General features: G+C 59.7%; 2 protein-coding genes across 6 annotated transcripts; one reads left to right on the top strand and one right to left on the bottom strand.

Annotated features, from left to right (window-relative positions):
- The first annotated feature begins 629 nt into the window (after nt 1-629).
- On the top strand, nt 630-14116 carry CRLF1 (cytokine receptor like factor 1). 4 transcript variants are annotated; one of them, XM_039466835.2, is made up of 9 exons: nt 630-885; nt 7507-7788; nt 8447-8576; nt 8747-8916; nt 9994-10151; nt 10253-10421; nt 12922-13109; nt 13254-13296; nt 13777-14116. In XM_039466835.2, exons 1-9 carry the CDS (start codon nt 774-776, stop codon nt 13788-13790), a joined length of 1266 nt encoding a protein of 421 aa, XP_039322769.1. In that variant the 5' UTR covers nt 630-773; the 3' UTR covers nt 13791-14116. The 4 variants fall into 4 exon arrangements, with proteins under 4 accessions (XP_039322769.1, XP_074240472.1, XP_074240473.1 ...); XM_074384371.1 differs by having other exon boundaries at nt 759-885; nt 13249-13301; XM_074384372.1 differs by having other exon boundaries at nt 759-885; nt 13249-13296.
- A 501-nt stretch (nt 14117-14617) lies between these two features.
- REX1BD (required for excision 1-B domain containing) lies at nt 14618-18586 on the bottom strand. Of its 2 annotated transcripts, none has more exons than XM_003942289.4 (5): nt 18443-18583; nt 18269-18351; nt 17679-17883; nt 16065-16144; nt 14618-14842 (listed from the first exon to the last, which is right to left on the bottom strand). In XM_003942289.4, exons 1-5 carry the CDS (start codon nt 18539-18541, stop codon nt 14770-14772), a joined length of 540 nt encoding a protein of 179 aa, XP_003942338.2. In that variant the 5' UTR covers nt 18542-18583; the 3' UTR covers nt 14618-14769. The 2 variants fall into 2 exon arrangements, with proteins under 2 accessions (XP_003942338.2, XP_074240475.1); XM_074384374.1 differs by having other exon boundaries at nt 14775-14861; nt 18443-18586.
- Between the last annotated feature and the right edge of the window lie 1143 nt (nt 18587-19729).

A 19729-nucleotide genomic window follows, 5' to 3' on the forward strand; every position in this document is an offset into this window, starting at 1 on the left:
TCTCCTTTCTTCCAGCAAAGCCCGGGGCCGACGCTACAGGCGGAGAACCGAAAAGAGGCAGGATGAGGTGGGAGGGCTGGGACCCGCGCGCCGAGGGCGTGGGGCTGGGGGTGACTTTTAGGCCCATGGGAAGGCAGAGGGGCTGGAGATGGGGGTAGGCGGGGCTCAGGGACCGCTCGGTGGGGGGGGCGGGGCCAGAGCTGGGGTGGGGGCCGAGACAGAAGATTGGGCGGTGGAGGGGGGAAATGGAGGAGCGGGCAGGGTTGGGGACCGCAGGGGCCACTGAAGAGGCAGCGAGCTGAGAGGAGGGTGCAGGGAAGTGGGCAGGGTTATGGAAACGGGACTGGGGGTGCCAGATCCCAGACTGGGGGTGGGAAGCCTGGAGCTGGCACGGTTTGAGAGGGAGATCCTGGGCCGGTGGGGGTTGATTAGGGGCTCTGGGCCGCGGGACAGGGCGCGCGCGGTTCCCGGTGGGGCGGAGGCCGGACGGGCGGGGCGCGCGGTGCCCGCGGGCGGGCGGGCGGCGGGGAGGCCGGTGCGGGGCCCGCCGCCCCCCCGGGGCCGGGCCGGGCCGGAGGCGGGGCCGGGCGGGGCCAGCGGCGCATTAGCGCCTTGTCAATTCGGCTGCTCAGACTTGCTCCGGCCTCCGCGTCCGCGCCCAGCGACGTGCGGGCGGCCTGGCCCGCGCCCTCCCGCGCCCGGCCTGCGTCCCGCGCCCTGCGCCGCTGCCGCCGAGCCGCCGCCCGCCGCGCGCCCCCGGCAGCGCCGGCCCCATGCCCGCCGGCCGCCGGGGCCCCGCCGCCCAATCCGCGCGGCGGCCGCCGCCGTTGCTGCCCTTGCTGCTGCTCTGCGTCCTCGGGGCGCCGCGAGCCGGATCAGGAGCCCGTGAGTACCCTGCGCTCCACTGCTTCCCCCGCGCCAGAGCAGAGGGCGGGCGCCCCGGGGGCAGCCGCGGGGGGAGGGGGCGCGGGCGCCACCTGGACGGCCGGGGAACAAAGGAAGGCGCCCCCGGCGCAGCCCTCGGGGCGCCCTTACCTGCCGGGCGCACGGCGCCGCAGTCCCCTGCCCGGAGAGTCCTGCTTCCGCGCCCGAGGCCATCTTACCTGGGCAGCTGGGCCGAGGGCGCCAAGCCAGGCCCCCAGGGGCTGGGGGATCGCGGCCTGCGACCCTCTGCACGCTAGGACGTAGCGGGCGCACGAGTCTGCTTCGGCCGACTCTGAGCTTCGGGGACTGCGGGGCACCGCTCCCAGGCGGGGGCGCACGCGGTTGGCGCGCTGGGTGCGGGCCCCCAGCGGGGCCCCCCCCGGTCGGAGGGATGAGCCCCACGGGGAGGGCGGGGCTGGAGGGGGGCCGCTCTGGCCGCCTGGCGCGCTTCCCGGGTTCCCCGGGGACTTGCCTCTCCACGGGCCGGCGCCACCGCCCTCCCACTGCGGGACCCGGCGCACGGGGGTCCGCGGAGTCCCGCCACGGGCGGCGCTTAGAACCGTTTTCGGTCAGGCTGTGTCGGGCGGAGAACCTCCAGCGAGAGGAATCTTTGTGAGGGAGTGGGTGAGAGGGAGAGAGAGAGCAGGAGCCAGTGAGTCCGGGCACCGGCGGGCTCAAACTCTGAGGTGGCCCACTGGGAACCCGCTGCCCGACGAGCCAAGACCCCCTCCCTGGAGGGACTTCTGGCCTCAGGCACTCTGGGGCCCCCCATCCAAGGAACACCCCCGCAAGGATACATCTCTATATCCAGACCCGCTCTGGGACACACCCAGAGACACAAAGAATCACACTGGCTTGTGGCCCGTCACCCTGGCCCTCAAACTCGCGCACACTGCATCCCAGATGTACATTCGCACACCATCGCGGACGCACACACATTCCATCCCTGACACACAATCACGGTCACACACATCCCACAGGGGAGGTGACCCAGGGGCACAGAGGCAGGCACGACTCGCCCCAGACGTGCAGTCACTCCACGCACCCCATCCAGGCGCACGGGCCACCCCGGGGGTCGCTGGGCACACACTACTCCCAGGCTCATTCACCCTCAGCTGGGCTGTTTGCAGGCCGCCTGTAGGGCTCCTCCGGTTAGGGGCAGGGTCCCGGCTTCCTCTGGGGGCACTTGCCGAGACTGCCCTGGCATCTCCCCTGCATCTGAGCAGGTGAGGGTCTACCTCGGACCCTCCCAGGGCCCCTGACGGCTCTGCCAGGTGGTGGGCAGGGGCAGTGAGCGCCAAGCTTTGTTTTCCAGTCAGTAGAGCAGCAGGCGAAGCTGTGGGGGCGGGGGGGGGGGGGTTGTTAAGTGTGTTTTTTCCTTTAAGGGGGAAGAAATTAAATAAAAGATTCTCACACCTCGGCAATATGTTTCTACTTACGGTGTGTCTTAGCACCTGACCAGCCTGCGGGTGGGTCGTAAAGTGTCTGCAGGTACCAGCGGGATGGGAGGTGGGAACCCCCGTGGGGACCCTGGGATGGAGGCCACCCTTCCGCCCTGGTTGCAGAGAATCTCACACTTTTCCCTTTTAAAACACATGGTGTTCCTTTTTAATAACGGCAGTGGCTCCAGACTGGGAAAAGAGGAGAGAAAAAACTTTTAAAGGCCCCCAGCTCTTCGGGAAAGGAGGGGAGGCAGGGAGTGAAAGCGGGGCTGTTGAAAAGCCCAACTAGGGATCTGCTTTGGGGAGCCCTCTAGGAGGCCCTCCAAACCAAGCCAAGTCCCCCCCCCCAACTCAGGCTCAGTGGGCCGTTCCCAACTGCTCCCCCGCCTGGCCTGGAATGCGTGCGTCCCTGTCCCCAGCGCCTTACCCCATTGTTTTCGGAGGCCGGGAGGGAGTGCCAAGCCACCAGGGACCCCAGAGCTGGGAGGGCCTGTCATCTTTACAGTTCCGGGGGGCTGCAGGCTTCTGAGCTCTCTGGACATTGGATTCCAATCACAGCTCATTGATCTCCCCAGCAAGTAGAATGTATTTCTCCTCCCATTTTATGGAAGAGAAAAGTGAGAACTGGAGATGGGAAGTCGATTGCCCAGGTTCGCCCACTGGGGTTGCCAACGGGAGGAGAAAGCGTCTTTCTGACCTTGCCTGCTAGGGCTAAGGGGGTGGGAGACTGGCCTGCCCAGGCCCGTCTGGCCTTGCCCTGCCCCCCCCCACCCGTGGCCGCCCGGTGTCCCCCGCCCAGCCCCGGGAGGGCAGCTGCAGCTGCTGGCAAGTGAACCACGCCAGCCCAGGCCAGGCGGGCGTGGCAGAGGGGCAGTGCCCCCTAGCCCGGACCCCCCAGAGAGCCCCTTCCTGGCCAGGCCACGGTGGTGGGTGGGGGGAGCAGGAGGGGCGTGACCCACTTTAGGAGGGCTGAGAGGGGCCTGGGGTCCGGGCAGGCCTGGCTGTGCCTCCCACTCTGCTGGGGGGGCCCAGGCAGGAAGCGGTGGGTGGGCCAGGGCAGAGACGCTGGCACGCCCGAGTTCATGCAGAAGGAATTCCGAATTAGCGGGCGGCTGGCTGCCTGGGACCTCCAGGGCGGCCCCCTGGCCCCCGCCCCCCTCGGCCGCCCCCGCCTCCTCGGCTCTGGCCGGCTCAGCCCGCTCCTTCGCACGGACGCGGAGACCTCCGGCGAGCCCTGGGCCAAGCCCCAAGCGCAACTGCGATTCCAGGCTCCAGCAAGACAGCCCTCGAGCCAAGTTTGCCCCGGAAAATCGTCAGGGCCGGCCCAAGAACCATGTCCACCCCACCTCGCCCATCGGGGGCAGTGAGGGCAAGTGCAGGGCAAGCGCTGGCATTCAGGGGACCTCCCGGGGGGCTGGGATCACCCTGTCCTTGGCTGCCATCTCTGCGCGATGGGCTGCCCCTACCTCCTGCAGTCCCTTCTCCCAGCGGCCTGGGGAGTCCTTTTGAATGCAAATCTCACCGCGTCCGTCCCTCCCCTGCTCCGAACCCTGGAATCCCTCCTCTTGCAGGTCAGAGTCTCTGACCTCTCAAACCTCATTTCCCACCAAACCTGCCCCAGGACCTTGGCACTTGCCTGGACACACTGTTAGATAATGTCACAGCGACTGCCCCTACATGATTCACGTCTCTACTCAAAGGTCACGTCCCCAGACAGGCCTCGGGAGCTTCTGCCACTGCTCTTTTCCTGGCCCCTGCTTTACTTTCTCCCCTGTTTATCGTTCTCTACATTTATTTGTTCCTTTTTCCTCCTGCTTCCTTGGATTTGATGCCCGCAATGGCAGGACTTTTGTCCTTGGTCTTTGGTCATCACCCTGGTGCCCGTAGATATTGACACACTATAGGTACCTGTGAATGAACAGATGAATCAAATGAGTCCGTGAACAAAGGGGTGGAAGAGTCTTTGCAGGCCCCTTTCCAGAGACCCAGAGAAGTAAAACACTGAGGCCAGGTGCCCCGGCTTATGCCTCTCATCCCAGCACTTTGAGAGGCTGAGGCAGGTGGCTCACTGGAGGTCAGGAGTTCGAGACCAGCCTGGGCAACATGATGAAACCCCATCTCTACTAAAAATACAAAAATTAGCCATGGAGGTTATAGTGAGCTGAGATTGTGCCACTGCACTCCAGCCTGGGTGACAGAGTGAAAGCCTGTCTCAAAATAAAACACTGAGACTTTCACAGCAAGCTGGGGGCATTTGAATCCGGGTCAACTTAGTTTAAAGATCTCATGGGAAAATATGGTCTCCAACAGTATTTCCTCTCAAACGACCCCATGAGGTTTGTTTTGTTGCTTTTTATAAATTTAAATTGATTTTTTTTTTTTTTTCTTTTCTGAGACAAGGTCTCACTGTCACCCAGGCTGGACTGCAGTGGTGCAATCATGCCTGACTGCAGCCTCAACTTCGCAGGCTCCAGCGATCCTCCTGCCTCAACCTCCCAAGTAGCTGAGACCACAGGCACATGCCACCACCCTCCCCCCACCCACAGTCTGGCTAATTTTGTATTTTTGGTAGAGACAGCATTTCACCATGTTGCCCAGGCTGGTCTCAAACTCCTGACCTCGCGTGATCGTCCCGCCCCTGCCTTCCAAAGTGCTGGGATTCCAGGCATGAGCCACCACACCCAGCCAACCCCATGATATTGATGTCATGATGCCCACTTCCCAGATAGGGAAACGGACTCAGAGAGGCATCCGGAGGTTGGCCTGGGCACCCCCTCCTCCTCTGGGCCTTGGTTTCCCCATGGACAAAACAGGTTCCTCTTAGGTTCTGGTCTCAAGAAGCGGAGCTCCTGGGCTGCCCTGATGGCCAGTAGGAGAGGAGGCATCAACCACGCATGGGTGTCCCCCGGGCTCCTGTGCCCAGCACCCGACACCATACCACCTAGTTCATGGAGTCCCCTTCCCTGCTTACTTTCACAGTTGCCCAGGAGACAAAGAGCTTTCGCATTCCCACTTTGCAGATGAAGAAAACTGAGTTGAGGGAAAGAATGATTGGCCGGGCGCTGTGGCTCACGCCTGTAATCCCAGCACTTTGGGAGGCCGAGGCGGGTGGATCACGAGGTCAAGAGATCGAGACCATCCTGGTCAACATGGTGAAACCCCGTCTCTACTAAAAATACAAAAATTAGGAGGCTGAGGCAGGAGAATTGCCTGAACCCAGGAGGCGGAGGTTGCGGTGAGCCGAGATCGCGCCATGGCACTCCAGCCTGGGTAACAAGAGAGAAACTCCGTCTCAAAAAAAAAAAAAAAAAATTAACCAGGTGTGGTGGCGCGCACCTCTTAATCCCAGCTACTCAGGAGGCTGAGACAGGAGAATCACTTGAATCTGGCAGGTAGAGGTTGCAGTGAGCCAAGATCACACCATTGCACTCCAGCCTGGGTAACAGAGACTGTCTCAAAAAATAATGAAATTAATAAAATTAAAAAAAAAAATTTTTTTTTTTTGAGACGGAGTTTCGCTCTTGTTACCCATGCTGGAGTGCAATGGCACAATTTCGGCTCACCGTAACCTCCGCCTCCTGGGTTCAGGCAATTCTCCTGCCTCAGCCTCCTGAGTAGCTGGGATTACAGGCACGCGCCATCATGCCCAGCTAATGTTTTGTATTTTTAGTAGAGACGGGGTTTCACCATGTTGACCAGGATGGTCTCGATCTCTTGACCTCGTGATCCACCCGCCTCGGCCTCCCAAAGTGCTGGGATTACAGGCTTGAGCCACGGTGCCTGGCCTAAAATTTTTAAAAAGGTGCTCTTAATCATTCAAGAAAGGATCAGGGCTTTCATTTTAAGTGATGCCCTCCCCTGACAGAAACACCTACTATGTGTGAAGCTCTGGGAATATCACAGGAAGAACCCACAATCGTTTTGTTTCTAATTGCCAAAAAAGAAAATGAAATGAGAATGAAAAATAAAGAAGGCTAGGCGCAGTGGCTCATGCCTGTGATCCCAGCACTTTGGGAAGCCAAGGTGGGAGGATCGCTTGAGGCCAGGAGTTCGAGACCAGCCTAAGCAACCTAGTGAGACCTCATCTCTAAATAAATATTTAAAAACCAGCCACGTCTGGTGGTGGGCACCTGTAGTCCCAGCTACTCAGGAGTTGAGATAAGGGAGGATCGCTTGACCCCAGGAGATTGAGGCTGCAATGAGCTGTGATCGTGCCACTGCACTCCAGCCTGATCAACAGTGAGACCCTGTTGCTAAGAAAATAAAAATCAAAGTGTGTCTGGGCGCATTGGCTCACTCCTGTATTCCCAACACTTTGGGAGGCCTCGGCGGGTGGGTCACTTGAGGCCAGTTCAAGATCAGCCTGCCCAACATGGTGAAACCCCATCTCTACTAAAAATACAAAAATTACCCAGGCGCAGTGGTAGGCACCTGTAATCCCAGCTACTCAGGAGGTGGAGGTTGCAGTGAGCTGAGATGATATCATTGCACTCCAGCCAGGGCAGCAGATTGAGACTCTGCCTCAAAAAAAAAAAAAAAAAAAAAACCAAAAAAAAAAAACGCCCGGGCACGGTGGCTCACACCTGTAATCCCAGCACTTCTGGAGGCCAAGACCGGTGGATCATGAGGTCAGGAGTTCAAGACTAGCCTGGCCAACATAGTGAAACCCCATTACTACTAAAACTACAAAAATTAGCCAGGCGTGGTGGCAGGCACCTGTGATCCCAGCTGCTCGGGAGGCTGAGGCAAGGGAACTGCTTGAACCTGGGTGGCAGAGGTTGCAGTGAGCCGAGATCTCGCCACTGCACTCTGATGTGCAAAGCAAGAGTCACTGGATCCGAATGAGCTTTATGCCTGAGTTGTGTGACCCCTCAGAACCTTGAGCACCTCAGTGATGAAGTTTTGGAAGGATCCATTGTTGGCGTCAGACAGACCTAGACAACTCCAGTTTTGTCAGTCTGGCTGCCAGTGTTGGCCTGGACATTTAACCCAACTGATCCTCAGTTTTTCTATCTGTAAAATGGGGGACTGTCATTAACAGTGGCTTCTCAGGACCACCTTGAACCCTGGAGGTCCTGGCATGGTCCGGGGCTCAGAGGGTCCCCGCTCCGGCCTGACACGTGCTCCTCTTTGACCCCAGACACAGCAGTGATCAGCCCCCAGGATCCCACGCTTCTCATCGGCTCCTCCCTGCAGGCCACCTGTTCAGTGCACGGAAACACGCCGGGAGCCACTGCTGAGGGCCTCTACTGGACCCTCAACGGGCGCCGCCTGCCCCCCGAGCTCTCCCGGGTGCTCAACACCTCCACCCTGGCCCTGGCCCTGGCCAATCTCAACGGGTCCAGGCAGCAGTCCGGGGACAACCTCGTGTGCCACGCCCGAGACGGCAGCATCCTGGCTGGTTCCTGCCTCTATGTTGGCCGTAAGTGGGCACCTGGGAACCCCCAGGGGTAGCTCTTGGGAGCGGCATCTCTGTCTGGAGAGAGGCATGAATGGTGGGCCCTCTGACCTGGGGCTCAGCAGTGGGCAGCTGGCACGGCTACGCAGGTCTAGGTGGGAATGGGAACCTGGAGACCCAGTCAGGCACAGTGGCTCACGCTTGTAATCCCAGCGCTTTGGGAGGCCGGGGAGGGCAGATTACCTGAGGCCAGGAGTTCGAGACCAGCCTGGCCAACATGGCAGAAACTCTGTCTCTATTAAAAATACAAAAATTAGCCAGGCATGCTGAGAGGTGCCTATAGTCCCAGCTACTCCGGAGGCTGAGGCAGGAGAATTGCTTGAACCCAGGAGGTGGAGGTTGCAGTGAGCCGAGATCACGCCACTGCACTCCAGCCTGGGCGACAGAGGGAGACTTTGCCTAGAAAAAAATCAAAGAACCTGGAGGCCGAGTCACCAGCCTCTCCATTGCCCATGCAGGTATCACCAACCGTGCTGGCATCTCTCAGCATGGGGCTGAGACGGTCCTATCTGCCCTCCTTCCACTCCAAGGTGGGGGCCTGGTGGGCGGGCAGCAACCTCTCGGCCCAGGCTCAGCTGGTCCAGACCCTCAGCCTGCTTCCTGCACCCTCCGCTTCTCCTAGTGCCCCCAGAGAAACCTTTCAACATCAGCTGCTGGTCCAAGAACATGAAGGACTTGACCTGCCGCTGGACGCCAGGGGCCCACGGGGAGACCTTCCTCCACACCAACTACTCCCTCAAGTACAAACTTAGGTTGGTGGTGGCCCGAGGGCCATGTGTGTGTCCCAGGCTGGCTGCATGACCTTAATGACCACGGACCCGCTCTAAGCCCTCATGTACTGTCTGCACCCCGAGGCTGCCATGGTGAGATCTGGGGGCCAGAAGGACCCCTCATTCGTCCTGTCCCCCTCCCATCCCCGCAGGTGGTACGGGCAGGACAACACGTGTGAGGAGTACCACACAGTGGGCCCTCACTCCTGCCACATCCCCAAGGACCTGGCTCTCTTTACGCCCTATGAGATCTGGGTGGAGGCCACCAATCGCCTGGGCTCAGCCCGCTCCGATGTGCTCACGCTGGATATTCTGGACGTGGGTGAGCCCCCAGTGTCTACCAGCCCCTTCCCTCAGCCCGCCAGGCATCTGGAGGGGGTCCCTTGCACCTTCTCATTTCTCCTGGGGTCCCGCCTGCCCCTCCCCAGCCCTGACGGCAACTCCCCGGCTGTCCCTGCTGGTCGGAGGGAAGGTAGGTAAGTAGGTGAGCATCCGCTCATCAGTCTGCAGCCAGGATACCCCCACTCCTCGGAAAACACCTGGCCTGGCCACCTCCCCCTCGGCAGCCCAGGTGTGCAGGAGGGGGCCCTGGGGAGAGGGGAGGGGGCGCCCAGGTCGGGAGGCGCCCCAGGAAGCCGAGGCCTGGAGCTGGGGGGTGCAGGGCGGGAGGCAGGAAATGGATGATCTGTGAGCAGAATTGAGCCTAATCTAATTAGGGTGTTTCTCAGCCCCAAGCAGGCCTGAGCCTTAACCCTTTCAGCCCCTCACCAAAGCCTCAGGGAGAGGCAGGCTCACGCTGCTGCCCTCAGGGGCCCCCAGAAGGATCCTTAGCACCCCCAACACACACACACACACGGGGTTGTAGCCTCCATCCCTGCCCCCACTAGCCTGCTTCACTCTCCCCACATCCTAAAGCTACAGTGAGAAGGTTCTAAGCCTCGGTTGCTTCTCTGCACCCAGCAAAATGTCACATCAAATATTCTGGTAAAAGTGGAAGGGAGGTGGAAGCCGGGAGGGAGTGGCAGGGGGTTCCCAGAAGGCTGGCAGCCTGACAGTCCCCGGCCTCCTAAGCATGATAGTAATAATATCATCGGCCCGGCCATGTCCGCTTTCCCATAGTGAGTTGAAGATCGGATTGTTTCTCCCGTCACAGATAATAATGGTGATAACGGCTAACGTTAATTAGGTGCTGAGTGTTTGTGCAATATTATTTATCGTGTAATCCACCAGTCCCGGGGATGGGGGCAGAGGGAGGAGGAGGAAAACAGGCAGGTGCCACCTAGGCCACGTGGCGTGGGCCACGCTCCTCGGGGGAGTTCAACCCAGACAGTCCCAGGCTGAGGGGTGCCTGAGAGCGATTCCCCGCATCACAGTGACCAGGCCCTGCTCCGCCCCGCAGTGACCACGGACCCCCCGCCCGACGTGCACGTGAGCCGCGTCGGGGGCCTGGAGGACCAGCTGAGCGTGCGCTGGGTGTCGCCACCCGCCCTCAAGGATTTCCTCTTTCAAGCCAAATACCAGATCCGCTACCGAGTGGAGGACAGTGTGGACTGGAAGGTGCCCCGCCCCTTCCCTGGCTCCGCCCCCGTTCCCACCACGCCCCGCCCCTGCTCCTGCCGGGCCCCGCCCCCTGTTCTGACCCTGTTCTCACTGCTCAGGTGGTGGATGATGTGAGCAACCAGACCTCCTGCCGCCTGGCCGGCCTGAAACCCGGCACCGTGTACTTCGTGCAAGTGCGCTGCAACCCCTTCGGCATCTACGGCTCCAAGAAAGCGGGGATCTGGAGTGAGTGGAGCCACCCCACAGCCGCCTCCACCCCCCGCAGTGGTGAGCACCACGCCCCAGGGCTGGGTGATTCAGGGGCCAGCCCCAAACCAGCTAGACTAGGGCCTCCGTTTCCTTCTTTTCTTTTTTTCCTTTGAGACGCAGTCTCGTTCTGTCACGCGGTGGCGTGATCTCCACTCACTGCAACCTCCGCGTTCCGGGCTCAAGCGACTCTCCTGCCTCAGCCTCCCGAGTAGCTAGGACTACAGGCACGCGCCACCATGTATAGCTAATTTTTGTATTTTTTCGTAGTAATGGGGTTTCACCATGTTGGCCAGGCTGGTATTACACTCCCGACCTCAGGTGAACCACCAACCTCGGCCTCCCAAAGTGCTGGGATTATAGATGAGCCACCGCACCAGGCCGTGGTGGTGGTGGTTGTTTTTGAGACAGAGTCTTACTCTGTGGCCCAGGCTGGAGTGCAATGGCACGGTCTCGGCTCACTGCAACCTCCGTCTCTCGGGTTCAAGCGATTCTCCTGCCTCAGCCTCCTGAGTAGCTGGGACTACAGGCACGCGCCACCACGCACAGCTAATTTTTGTATTTTTTAGTAGAGACGGGGTTTCACCATGTTGGCCGGGCTGGTCTCGAACTCCTGACCTCAGGTGATCCGCCCGCCTCGGCCTCCCAACGTGCTGGGATTACAGATGTGAGCCACAGCGCTCAACCGGTTTCCTGGCTGTCTCCAAGAGAGTAGAGGTCTCAAACTGGTGACTCCCCACCCCTCCCCAGGGCTGAATGTGGCCTTCGATCTATTTATTTTGGTCTGTTATTTGGAAAAAAAAAAAAAAATACCTTTGACCTATTTGTAGAAATTCAAAAACAGGAAGTTTTTACACAAGAATATCTTAGATTCCCTAGAAAAATAAATTCTCTAGAAAATGTAACAGCATGGCCCACAGCCCCCACCAGCAGCTGCCATCCCTTCTTGGGACCCTCACTCTCTATTTGCCCATCCACACCTGGCCTGTTCTGCCCGCTTAGACTCCCTCCTAAGAGAGCCAGTGAGTTGGAGACCCCTGCTTCTAAGGCCAGTGGGCTGCCAGCTCACTTTGATGGGCCTCAGTTTCCCCTTCTGATGAAAGCAGGGGGATGGGAATGATTAGGTGCCAGAGTGTGCCTCCTCTGGCTGTCTCGGGTTTTCTCTGGGTCCACAGACCTCTAGTCTTCCTTTTGTGAAATGAAATGAAAGCTGTTACTTGGAATGTCTGGCCTCTGTTTCCCTATCTGGAACGTGGGGACGAGAATCTCACTTGCCTTGGGCTGTTCTGAGGGTTGGATGACATAATTTGTGGCAAGTGCCCACATGGTGGGTGACACCTAAGTGCCTGCAGGCAACAGGCATGGAGGTACTCATTATCGGGTCCCCCCCACCCCAGGGTTTCTCTGCAAGGGAGACCGATTTTTCTCAGGTGAGGCCACTGAGGCTCTAGGAGGTCACATGGATCTGAACTCAGTTCACAGGAAGTCCAAGCTCATGCTGGCTCGTGAGATGATAGGGAAACTGAGGCCCAGAGAGGGTCCCAGAGCTAGGGAGGGGTAGAGTCAGGCTCCAGCCAGCTCCGCAGCCCCTATCCCGGGCCCCTCCAGGTTTGGGGGTGGGCGGGAGCAAGCGCTGCCGGGAGGGGCCTGAGCCTTGGCCCCTGCTCGTGCCCGGCACCTGCGATTCTTGCACAGGAGCCAGCAGGCCGCTGCAACCGCAGGGGAGGCCAGGGAGGCCGGGGAGGCCAGCAGGGGCGGCGGGGGCCGCGGCCGTGCCAGGGCCTGTCAGCGGATCCCCGGCTTTATTTATGACGTGAGGCCGATGTCCTTATCCGCCGGCCTGCTGGGGGCTGGCTGCAGCCGGCAGCTGGACCGACAGGTCGGCCTCCCACCTGGCCTTCCCGGCCTACTCCTTGTCCCATGGGCCCATGCTGGGGACTGTCCCAGGGGGTCCCCCTTCATCTGTCACTCTTCCCCTGTGCCTGTCTTGATCTCTTTGTCCCTGTGTCCCCACGGTTTCTGCCCTACCCTGATCAGGCCCTTCCCTCCTAGGCTGACCCCGTTGGCTTTCACGCACCCTGCGTCTCCATCTCTCATCCCTGGCCCCGGCTCGCTCTCTCATCAGTGCCTCTTTCTCTCTCTCTCTTTTTCAGCCCCCTGCTCTGTTTGTCTGTCTCTGCGTCTCATCCCCCCCCCGCCCCCCCGTCCTGGCCTCTCTCCTTCTCCCCTTCCCCCACTCCACTCGCACCTGGCTCAGGCCACAGGAATCGGGTTCCTGGAGGAGATGTGGAGGAGGAGCCCCTTCCTTCCCCCGCCCCCCCCACCTCCCCAGGGGCGCAGCCGGGCCAGGGGCGCAGCTGGGCTGCTGTGCGGGGCCGCAGGGAGGACCCGGTCCCTGAGAAACGTGGAGGGAGGTTCCCCGAGGGGAACACGGTCCTGCCGCGCCGGGGGTCTTCCCTCTCCTGCCCGCGCGCGTCCCCTGCCGGGCGCGCCCTGACACTGCCGCTCCGCCCACCACCAGAGCGCCCGGGCCCGGGCGGCGGGGCGTGCGAGCCGCGGGGCGGAGAGCCGAGCTCGGGGCCGGTGCGGCGCGAGCTCAAGCAGTTCCTGGGCTGGCTCAAGAAGCACGCGTACTGCTCCAACCTCAGCTTCCGCCTCTACGACCAGTGGCGAGCCTGGATGCAGAAGTCGCACAAGACCCGCAACCAGGTAGGAAGGAGGCACCCGCGGGCGTGGGGGTGGGGACGGGGGCGGGGAGCTGGGGGGCGCAGGCAACAGGGGAGGGAGAAGAAAGCAGGCTGTGAACGCGGGTCTGCAGTCCCCACGACACCTCTGCCTTCCTTCCAAGCACAGGACGAGGGGATCCTGCCCTCGGGCAGACGGGGCACGGCGAGAGGTAAGGTGGGTCCGAATGGGTGAGTGGGAGGGAGCAAGTGGGGGGGGCCCTTTTGGTGGCTTGCTCACAACCTCACATCCGCCAACCCCAGCCTGAGTCGCTGAGACGGAATCCGTCCTCTTCCTTTTTTAATCATCAGCATTTGCTTACCACTTACTGTATTACTGGCATTGTTGCCTTTAGCCTAAGAACATTTAATAGCTCCTCTGAAATGAATGACTATACCCACCCTAGTTAGCAGCATGGGCGCCTACGGCATGCTGGCCCCGTGCCAAGTGCTTTACCTGCAACCCATGGGATGCTCAGATAGTCTGCCTTCTCCGATGGGGAAGCCAAGGTCCAGAGAGGGGCGAAACTCTGCCCAAAGTCACACAGCCGGAAGCGCTGGGGACAGGACCCGAATGGGGGCTTCCTCAGTGGCTCTGTGGTTCGGGCCTCTCCCGGGCTCCCTGCTTAGCTCCCCTTCTTCTCTGCCTACAGGTCCTGCCAGATAAGCTCTAGGGGCTCAGGCCACCCTCCTTGCCACCGGAAATGCGGAGGCCGAACCCAAACTGGGGCCACCTCTGTACCCTCACTTTAGGGCACCTGAGCCCCCTCGGCAGGAGCTGGGGTGGGCACTGAGCTCCAATGGCCTTAACAGCTCTGACTCCCACGTGAGGCCACCTTCGGGTGCACCCCCGTGGGGGCGTGTGTGTGTGAGGGTTGGCTGAGTTGCCTAGAACCCCTGCCAGGGCTGGGGGTGAGAACGGGAGTCATTACTTACCCCCTCCCCAGGGTCCCTTCAAAAGAGTCCTTTTAAATAAATGAGCTATTTAGGTGCTGTGATTGTGAAGGTGAGTTTGGGGCCTGCCTGGCCTGGGCTGGGGGCTGTGAGATTTACGATTTTGAACGCCTTGGAAAATGTGATTGAAAACACCTTCGTTGGCTGGGCACGAAGGCTCACCTGTAATCTCAGAACTTGAGGAGACCAAGCTGGGAGCATCGCTCGAGGCCACGAGTTGGAGACCAGCATGGTAACAAAGGGAGACCTTGTGTATACTAAAGAAAACATTCACTGGGCTGGTGGTGGCATGTGCCTGTAGTACCAGCTACTTGGGAGGCTGAGGCAGGAATTCTTGAGCACGGGGAGGTGGCGGCTGCGGTGAGCCGTGATCTTGCCAACGCACTCCAGTCTGGTGACAGAGCAGTGAGACCCTGTCTCAAGACAAAAAGCCTCAGCTTCTGGGGAGGGTCAGAGTCATTCATCCATAATCCCTGGCCTTGTGGGGGCCCCTCCCCAGGCACACGGGCTGCAGCGCCCCAAGACACAGATGGGAGTGGCTGAAGAGGAAGAGCTCTTTATTGTGGGAGTTGTCTCAAATGCAGGAAGGTCAGCAGCGCAGTGGGGCACGACCCCAGCCAGCTGGCAGTCAGGGCTGGGCTGGGCGCCATCCGCCCTGTTTCCCATCTCCCTCCGTCCCTGGGGAGCCGCCATCACTCGGCAGATTCCGCATCAAACCTGAGATCCTGGAGAACCTCGCTGATCGCCTCCATGGTTTTAATTACCCTACAAGAGCGGATGGGAACTATAAATAAAACCCAGATGGGGCGAATTAGCTGCTGCCTCAAAGCTCCAAGAGGGCTGGGGCTGTGGTGAGCCCCGGGCCCTCCTGCCCGCCGCCGCCAAACCTCCAGGCAGCACTAGCAGCAGGAGGAATCACGTAGGTGCTTGGGAGAAGGGGTGATCCCATAGGTCAGAGTGGGCTGAGAGGAAAGGCCATCTCTGCTGGGTGCGGTGGCTCACGCCTATAATCCCAGCACTTTAGGAAGCCAAGGCAGACAGATCACCTGAGGTCGGGACTTCAAACCAGCCTGGCCAAGATGGTGAAACCCTGTCTACTAAAAATACAATTAGTCGGGCATGGTGGCAGGTGTCTGTAATCCGACTTGCTTGGGAGGCTGAAGCAGGAGAATCGTTTAAACACGGGGCGGGAGGTGGAGGTTGCAGTGAGCTGAGATCACACTACTGCGCTCCAGCCTGAGCAACAGTTGAGACTCTGTCTCCAAAAAGAAACGAAAAGAAAGGCCCGGCACCGTGCCCACACCTGTAATCCTAGCACTTTGGGAGACCGAAGCAGGCAGATCACAAGGTCAGGAGTTTGAGACCAGCCTAACCAACATGGTAAAACCCCATCACCCCATCTCTGCTAAAAATACAAAAATTAGCCGGGTGTGGTGGAACTAGCCTGTAATCCCAGCTACTCAGGAGGCTGAGGCAGGAGACTGGCTTGAACCCGGGAGGCGGAGGTTGCAGTGAGCCGAGATGGTGCCACTGCACTCCAGCCTGGGCAATAGAGCAAGACCCAGTCTCAAAAAAGAAAAAGGAAAAGGCCATCTTGGTGGGGTGTGTACCATCAGGAAGTCATGAAGCGTGACTCTGCAAATGTGTGTGTGTGTGTGCCTGGGGGCTGAGGACAGGCATGGGAAATGTGGGGCATGGATGACAATGTCCAAGCTCCAACTGACAGCCACGTGTGCAGGATTGGCATGCGTTGAAGTATACAGCCGGGTCCCGGCAATGCACAGCAAAACTGATGTGAAATTTCACAGCTGTGCCCTCTGGGGAATGTGTACACCTGGGGGCCACCAGATTAAACACCACTGTGCACAGGCAGAGGGTCCCTCTGCTGGCAGGGTCTGACCAAGCCAACCAACCCTGGTGCAAATGCCTGCCAGGTGCACATGCACACACATAAGCATAGCCAGGCGGCCTGGGCAGTAGCGCTCACTTCATTTTCAGCTGGTGCATCTGTGCCGTGTCCTTCTGCTCTACCACCTCTGGCGTCTCCATCAGCTGCAGCAGGGCCACCTGGTGGGAGAATGGGCAACTTGGAGGATGTCTCCACTGGCAGAAGTCACGCCCTGCCCTCCCACGCTGTTCAGGAAAAGACAGAGGCACCCAGAAAGACAGTGCCTGGGTAGAGCCACAAGGGGCGGTGCTTTGTGTAGTTAGAGTCAGCTTCAGTTTACAGGGGCTCTGCAGAAGGGAGACAGTGGGCAGGGCAGAGTGGACATGCGGGTGTGGCCTGGGAACAGTAGTGACATTTCCATTGGTGGTACGAGTAGGTTAGGCTGGGCCTCATGGTCCCAGGGACGGGACAGGGTGTTAATTAGTATAATCCCAGGATAAAAGTAGGCCAAACAGGCTAGATGCACTGGCTCATGCCTGAAACCCCAGCACATTGGGAAACCGAGGAGGGCGGATCACTTGAGACCATGAGTTCGAGACCAGCCTGGCCCATGTGGCAAAATGCTGTCTACTTAAAAAAATGCAAAAATTGGCCGGGCGAGGTGGTTTATGCCTGTAATCCTAGCACTTTGGGAGGCCGAGGTGGGCGGATCATGAGGTCAGGAATTCGAGACCATCCTGAACAACATGATGAAACCCCGTCTCTACGAAAAATACAAAAATTAGCCGGACATGGTAGTGTGTGCCTGTAATCCCAGCTACTCAGGAGGCTGAGGCAGGAGAAGCACTTGAACCTGGGAGGCAGAAGTTGCAATGAGCCTAGATCGCACCACTGCACTACAGCCTGGGTGACAGAGCGAGACTCCGTCTCAAAAAAAAAAAAAAAAAAAAAAAAAATTAGCCAGGGGTGGCATCACACAGCTGTAATCCCAGCCACTCAGAAAGCTGAAGCGAGAGAATCGCTTGAACCTGGGAGGTTGGAGTTTGCATTGAGCCGAAATCAAGCTATTGCACTCTAGCCTGGGCAAGAGACTGAGACCCTGTCTCAAAAATAAAAGAGAAATAGAAAAAGGTCAAAAAGGCTGAGACGGGTCGTGTGGGGGCAGGGGTGGGTCATGGCCTAGGAATTCCAGTGTAGAGTTTGATGTGGGCGTGGTTTTGTGTAGATATGATGCCCGCCCCCCAAAACACACAGGGTTGCAAGGCTGAGTAGTCGGAGCCAAAGAGAGAAATAGCCCAAGAACTAAAGCCGTGATGGAGCGATAATACAGAGGAGGCATGGGCTGGGAACCCCCTCGCCGGTATCTACGGGACGTTGAGGGCAGGACCCGAGACGCAGAACAACCAGAGTGGGTGGAGCATTGTTGGGGCGGGATCTGGGCATCTTCGAACAGCGTTTAGGCCGGGCTGGGAGAAAGTGGGAGTACTCTGGGAATAAGGAGAAAACTTGGGGAAAAATTGCGGATGAACGTCAGAGGGCGAGGTCCGAGAATCCCCAAAGTGAAGCCTTAATAGAAGACGGAGGTGGGACAGGAAGGGGTGAGGTCTCCCTATGGGATACTGGGACCATCCCCAATTCCCCAGACAGGGGTGCGCCATGAGCGGAGCCAGCCAGGGTCCTAGAGACACTGTGGGGAAGGGGTGGTGGCCTCACCGTGCCCAGCCGAGTCTGCTCCAACTGCTGTAGGCTGCGCACGTGGCTGGCGAGCAGCGGCTGCCTGCGAGGCCCGGCCAGCTCTGCTTCCACTGCCAGCACCTCCCGCGAGGCGGCGGCGAAAGTCTGGGTCACCTCGTGCACTGTGCTCCGGTAGCGCGCGAAGTCGTAGTCCGGGCTGCTGCGCAGGTACTGGCGGTGGCCTCTGCGGTAGGTGAGGACCCTGAGGCCGCGCCCCCAGGCTCTCAGGCCGTGCACCCCGCGCTAAGCTCCTGAAAGGTCCCCAGGGGGTATCCCCGGACCCCAGCGGGGAGAACTGGCAGGGAAGACGCGCTTCCTGACTCCCGCAAGGGAACCCGAGACAGGCTCACCCCTGCTCTTGGGGAGGAGAGAGAAGCCACAAGGAGTGGGTCGTCGGGCAGTGGGAACGTGCTGTGGGGCCTTTCTTGTGAAGGTGCCCCGAAATCCCCGCCCCATCTGACTGGGCAGCCGCACGAGGATCCAGCTCCTCCTCCAGACACGGCCGAGACCGCGTCCACGCCCGGAGCCGGCCGGGGACTGAACCCTACGCCCCCAGCGCCCGCACTCACTCCTCCAGTCGCCGGAAACCCTGCGCGCGCTCAGCCTGCAGCTGGTGGATGCGCTGCACCAGCGTCTGGATCGGGGAGTCTTTCTGCGGGGAGAGGGGCACGGCTGCATGAAGCCGGCGCTCCTGAGTCTGCGCCGCCCGCCCCTCGCCAGTTCCCGCTCGGGCCTGGGCTCACCCAAGGCCACGCCGTCTCCTCGCGTCCCGGAGCTTCGGTGGCCGCCTCAGCAGCAGGCACTACAGGGACCATGGGCTCCGCCGCCGCCTCGGTGATCATGACTGCGCAGCCCTGACCAGGCTCCGGAGCAGGCCCTTCCGCTGCACCCGACGCCCCCTACAGGCCGGGAGGTCCACGGATCGCCACCCTGCGGCCGGCCAACCCCGAGACCCCGGGGAAGAAAGCGGAGCCAAGACCGCGGGCCGCCCAAGCAAGCCCCCCATCCTTCACCCACCCTTCTAGTTCCTGTCCAGCACCCGCCTGATCCTGTTTTTCCTTGAATGTGCAGTTCTGAATTCAGCACGTAAGTCAGCCTTGAGTTCGTTTCTATGTATGTATCTCAACACGGACTTCCACGTGAAACAAGCATTGAGCCTGGGTTTTGACGTTCAAAAGAGTAAAGTAGGGCTGGGCGCGGTGGCTCACGCCTGTTATCCCAGCACTTTGAGAGGCCTAGGCAGGTGGATCTCCGGAGGTCGGGAGTTCGAGACCAGCCTGGCCAACATGGCAAAACCCCATCTCTACTAAAAATACACAAATTAACTGGGCATCACGACGGACGTCTGTAATGCCAGCTACTTGGAAGGCTGAGGCAGGAGAATCACTTGAACCCGGGAGGCAGAGGTTGCAGTGAGCCGAGATCACGACACTACTCCAGCCTGTGTGGCAGCTGACTCCATCTCAAAAAAAGAAAAGGCCGGGCGTGGTGGCTCACGCCTGTAATCCTAACACATTGGGAGGCCGAGGTGGGTGGATCACGTGAGGTCACAAGTTCAAGACCAGCCTAGGCATCATGGTGAAACCTCATCAAAAAAAAAAGTGAAGTAAGCCTGGCAACCGAAGGAGGCCCTATCTCTACATAAGATTACCCCGGCGTGGTGGCTCTCGCCTATAGTCCCAGCTACTCCAGAGGCTGAGGTGGGAGGATTGCTTGAGCCCAGGGGGTGGGGGGCGGCAACGAGCTATGACCGAGCCACTGCACTCCAGCCGCAGCCACAGTGAGACTGCCTCAAAAAAAGTGCCACCGCTGAACTCCACTGACATTAACAGATTCTTTGGTTCTTCAGAAAATCACAGGAGTGAAGACACGATTCAGCGACAGGGACCATGTCAATGGCCCAAAGTTGAATTGGGTGTCTTGTGTAGTAGCTCTGAGCCTAGGGCACAGTAGGGGCCAGCACGACATCAAGTATATACAAGGCCTTGGAGCTTTCTGCTGGAGGGACACGCCTAGTTTGAACTTTGGAA

This window comes from Saimiri boliviensis, chromosome 14, assembly GCF_048565385.1.
Source record: "Saimiri boliviensis isolate mSaiBol1 chromosome 14, mSaiBol1.pri, whole genome shotgun sequence".
NCBI lineage: Eukaryota > Metazoa > Chordata > Mammalia > Primates > Cebidae > Saimiri > Saimiri boliviensis.

Bases quoted from the DNA above. Each gene is read 5' to 3' on its own strand.
- CRLF1 (XM_074384371.1), top strand. From the start codon at position 774: ATGCCCGCCGGCCGCCGGGGCCCCGCCGCCCAATCCGCGCGGCGGCCG. The intron at 886-7,506 runs GTGAGTACCCTG...CTTTGACCCCAG, and splicing joins GCGAGCCGGATCAGGAGCCC to ACACAGCAGTGATCAGCCCC. The intron at 13,302-13,776 runs GTGGGTCCGAAT...CTCTGCCTACAG, and splicing joins GGGGCACGGCGAGAGGTAAG to GTCCTGCCAGATAAGCTCTA.
- REX1BD (XM_003942289.4), bottom strand. From the start codon at position 18,541: ATGATCACCGAGGCGGCGGCGGAGCCCATGGTCCCTGTAGTGCCTGCT. The intron at 18,352-18,442 runs GTGAGCCCAGGC...CTCTCCCCGCAG, and splicing joins AGGAGACGGCGTGGCCTTGG to AAAGACTCCCCGATCCAGAC. The intron at 17,884-18,268 runs GTGAGTGCGGGC...CACCTACCGCAG, and splicing joins GGTTTCCGGCGACTGGAGGA to AGGCCACCGCCAGTACCTGC.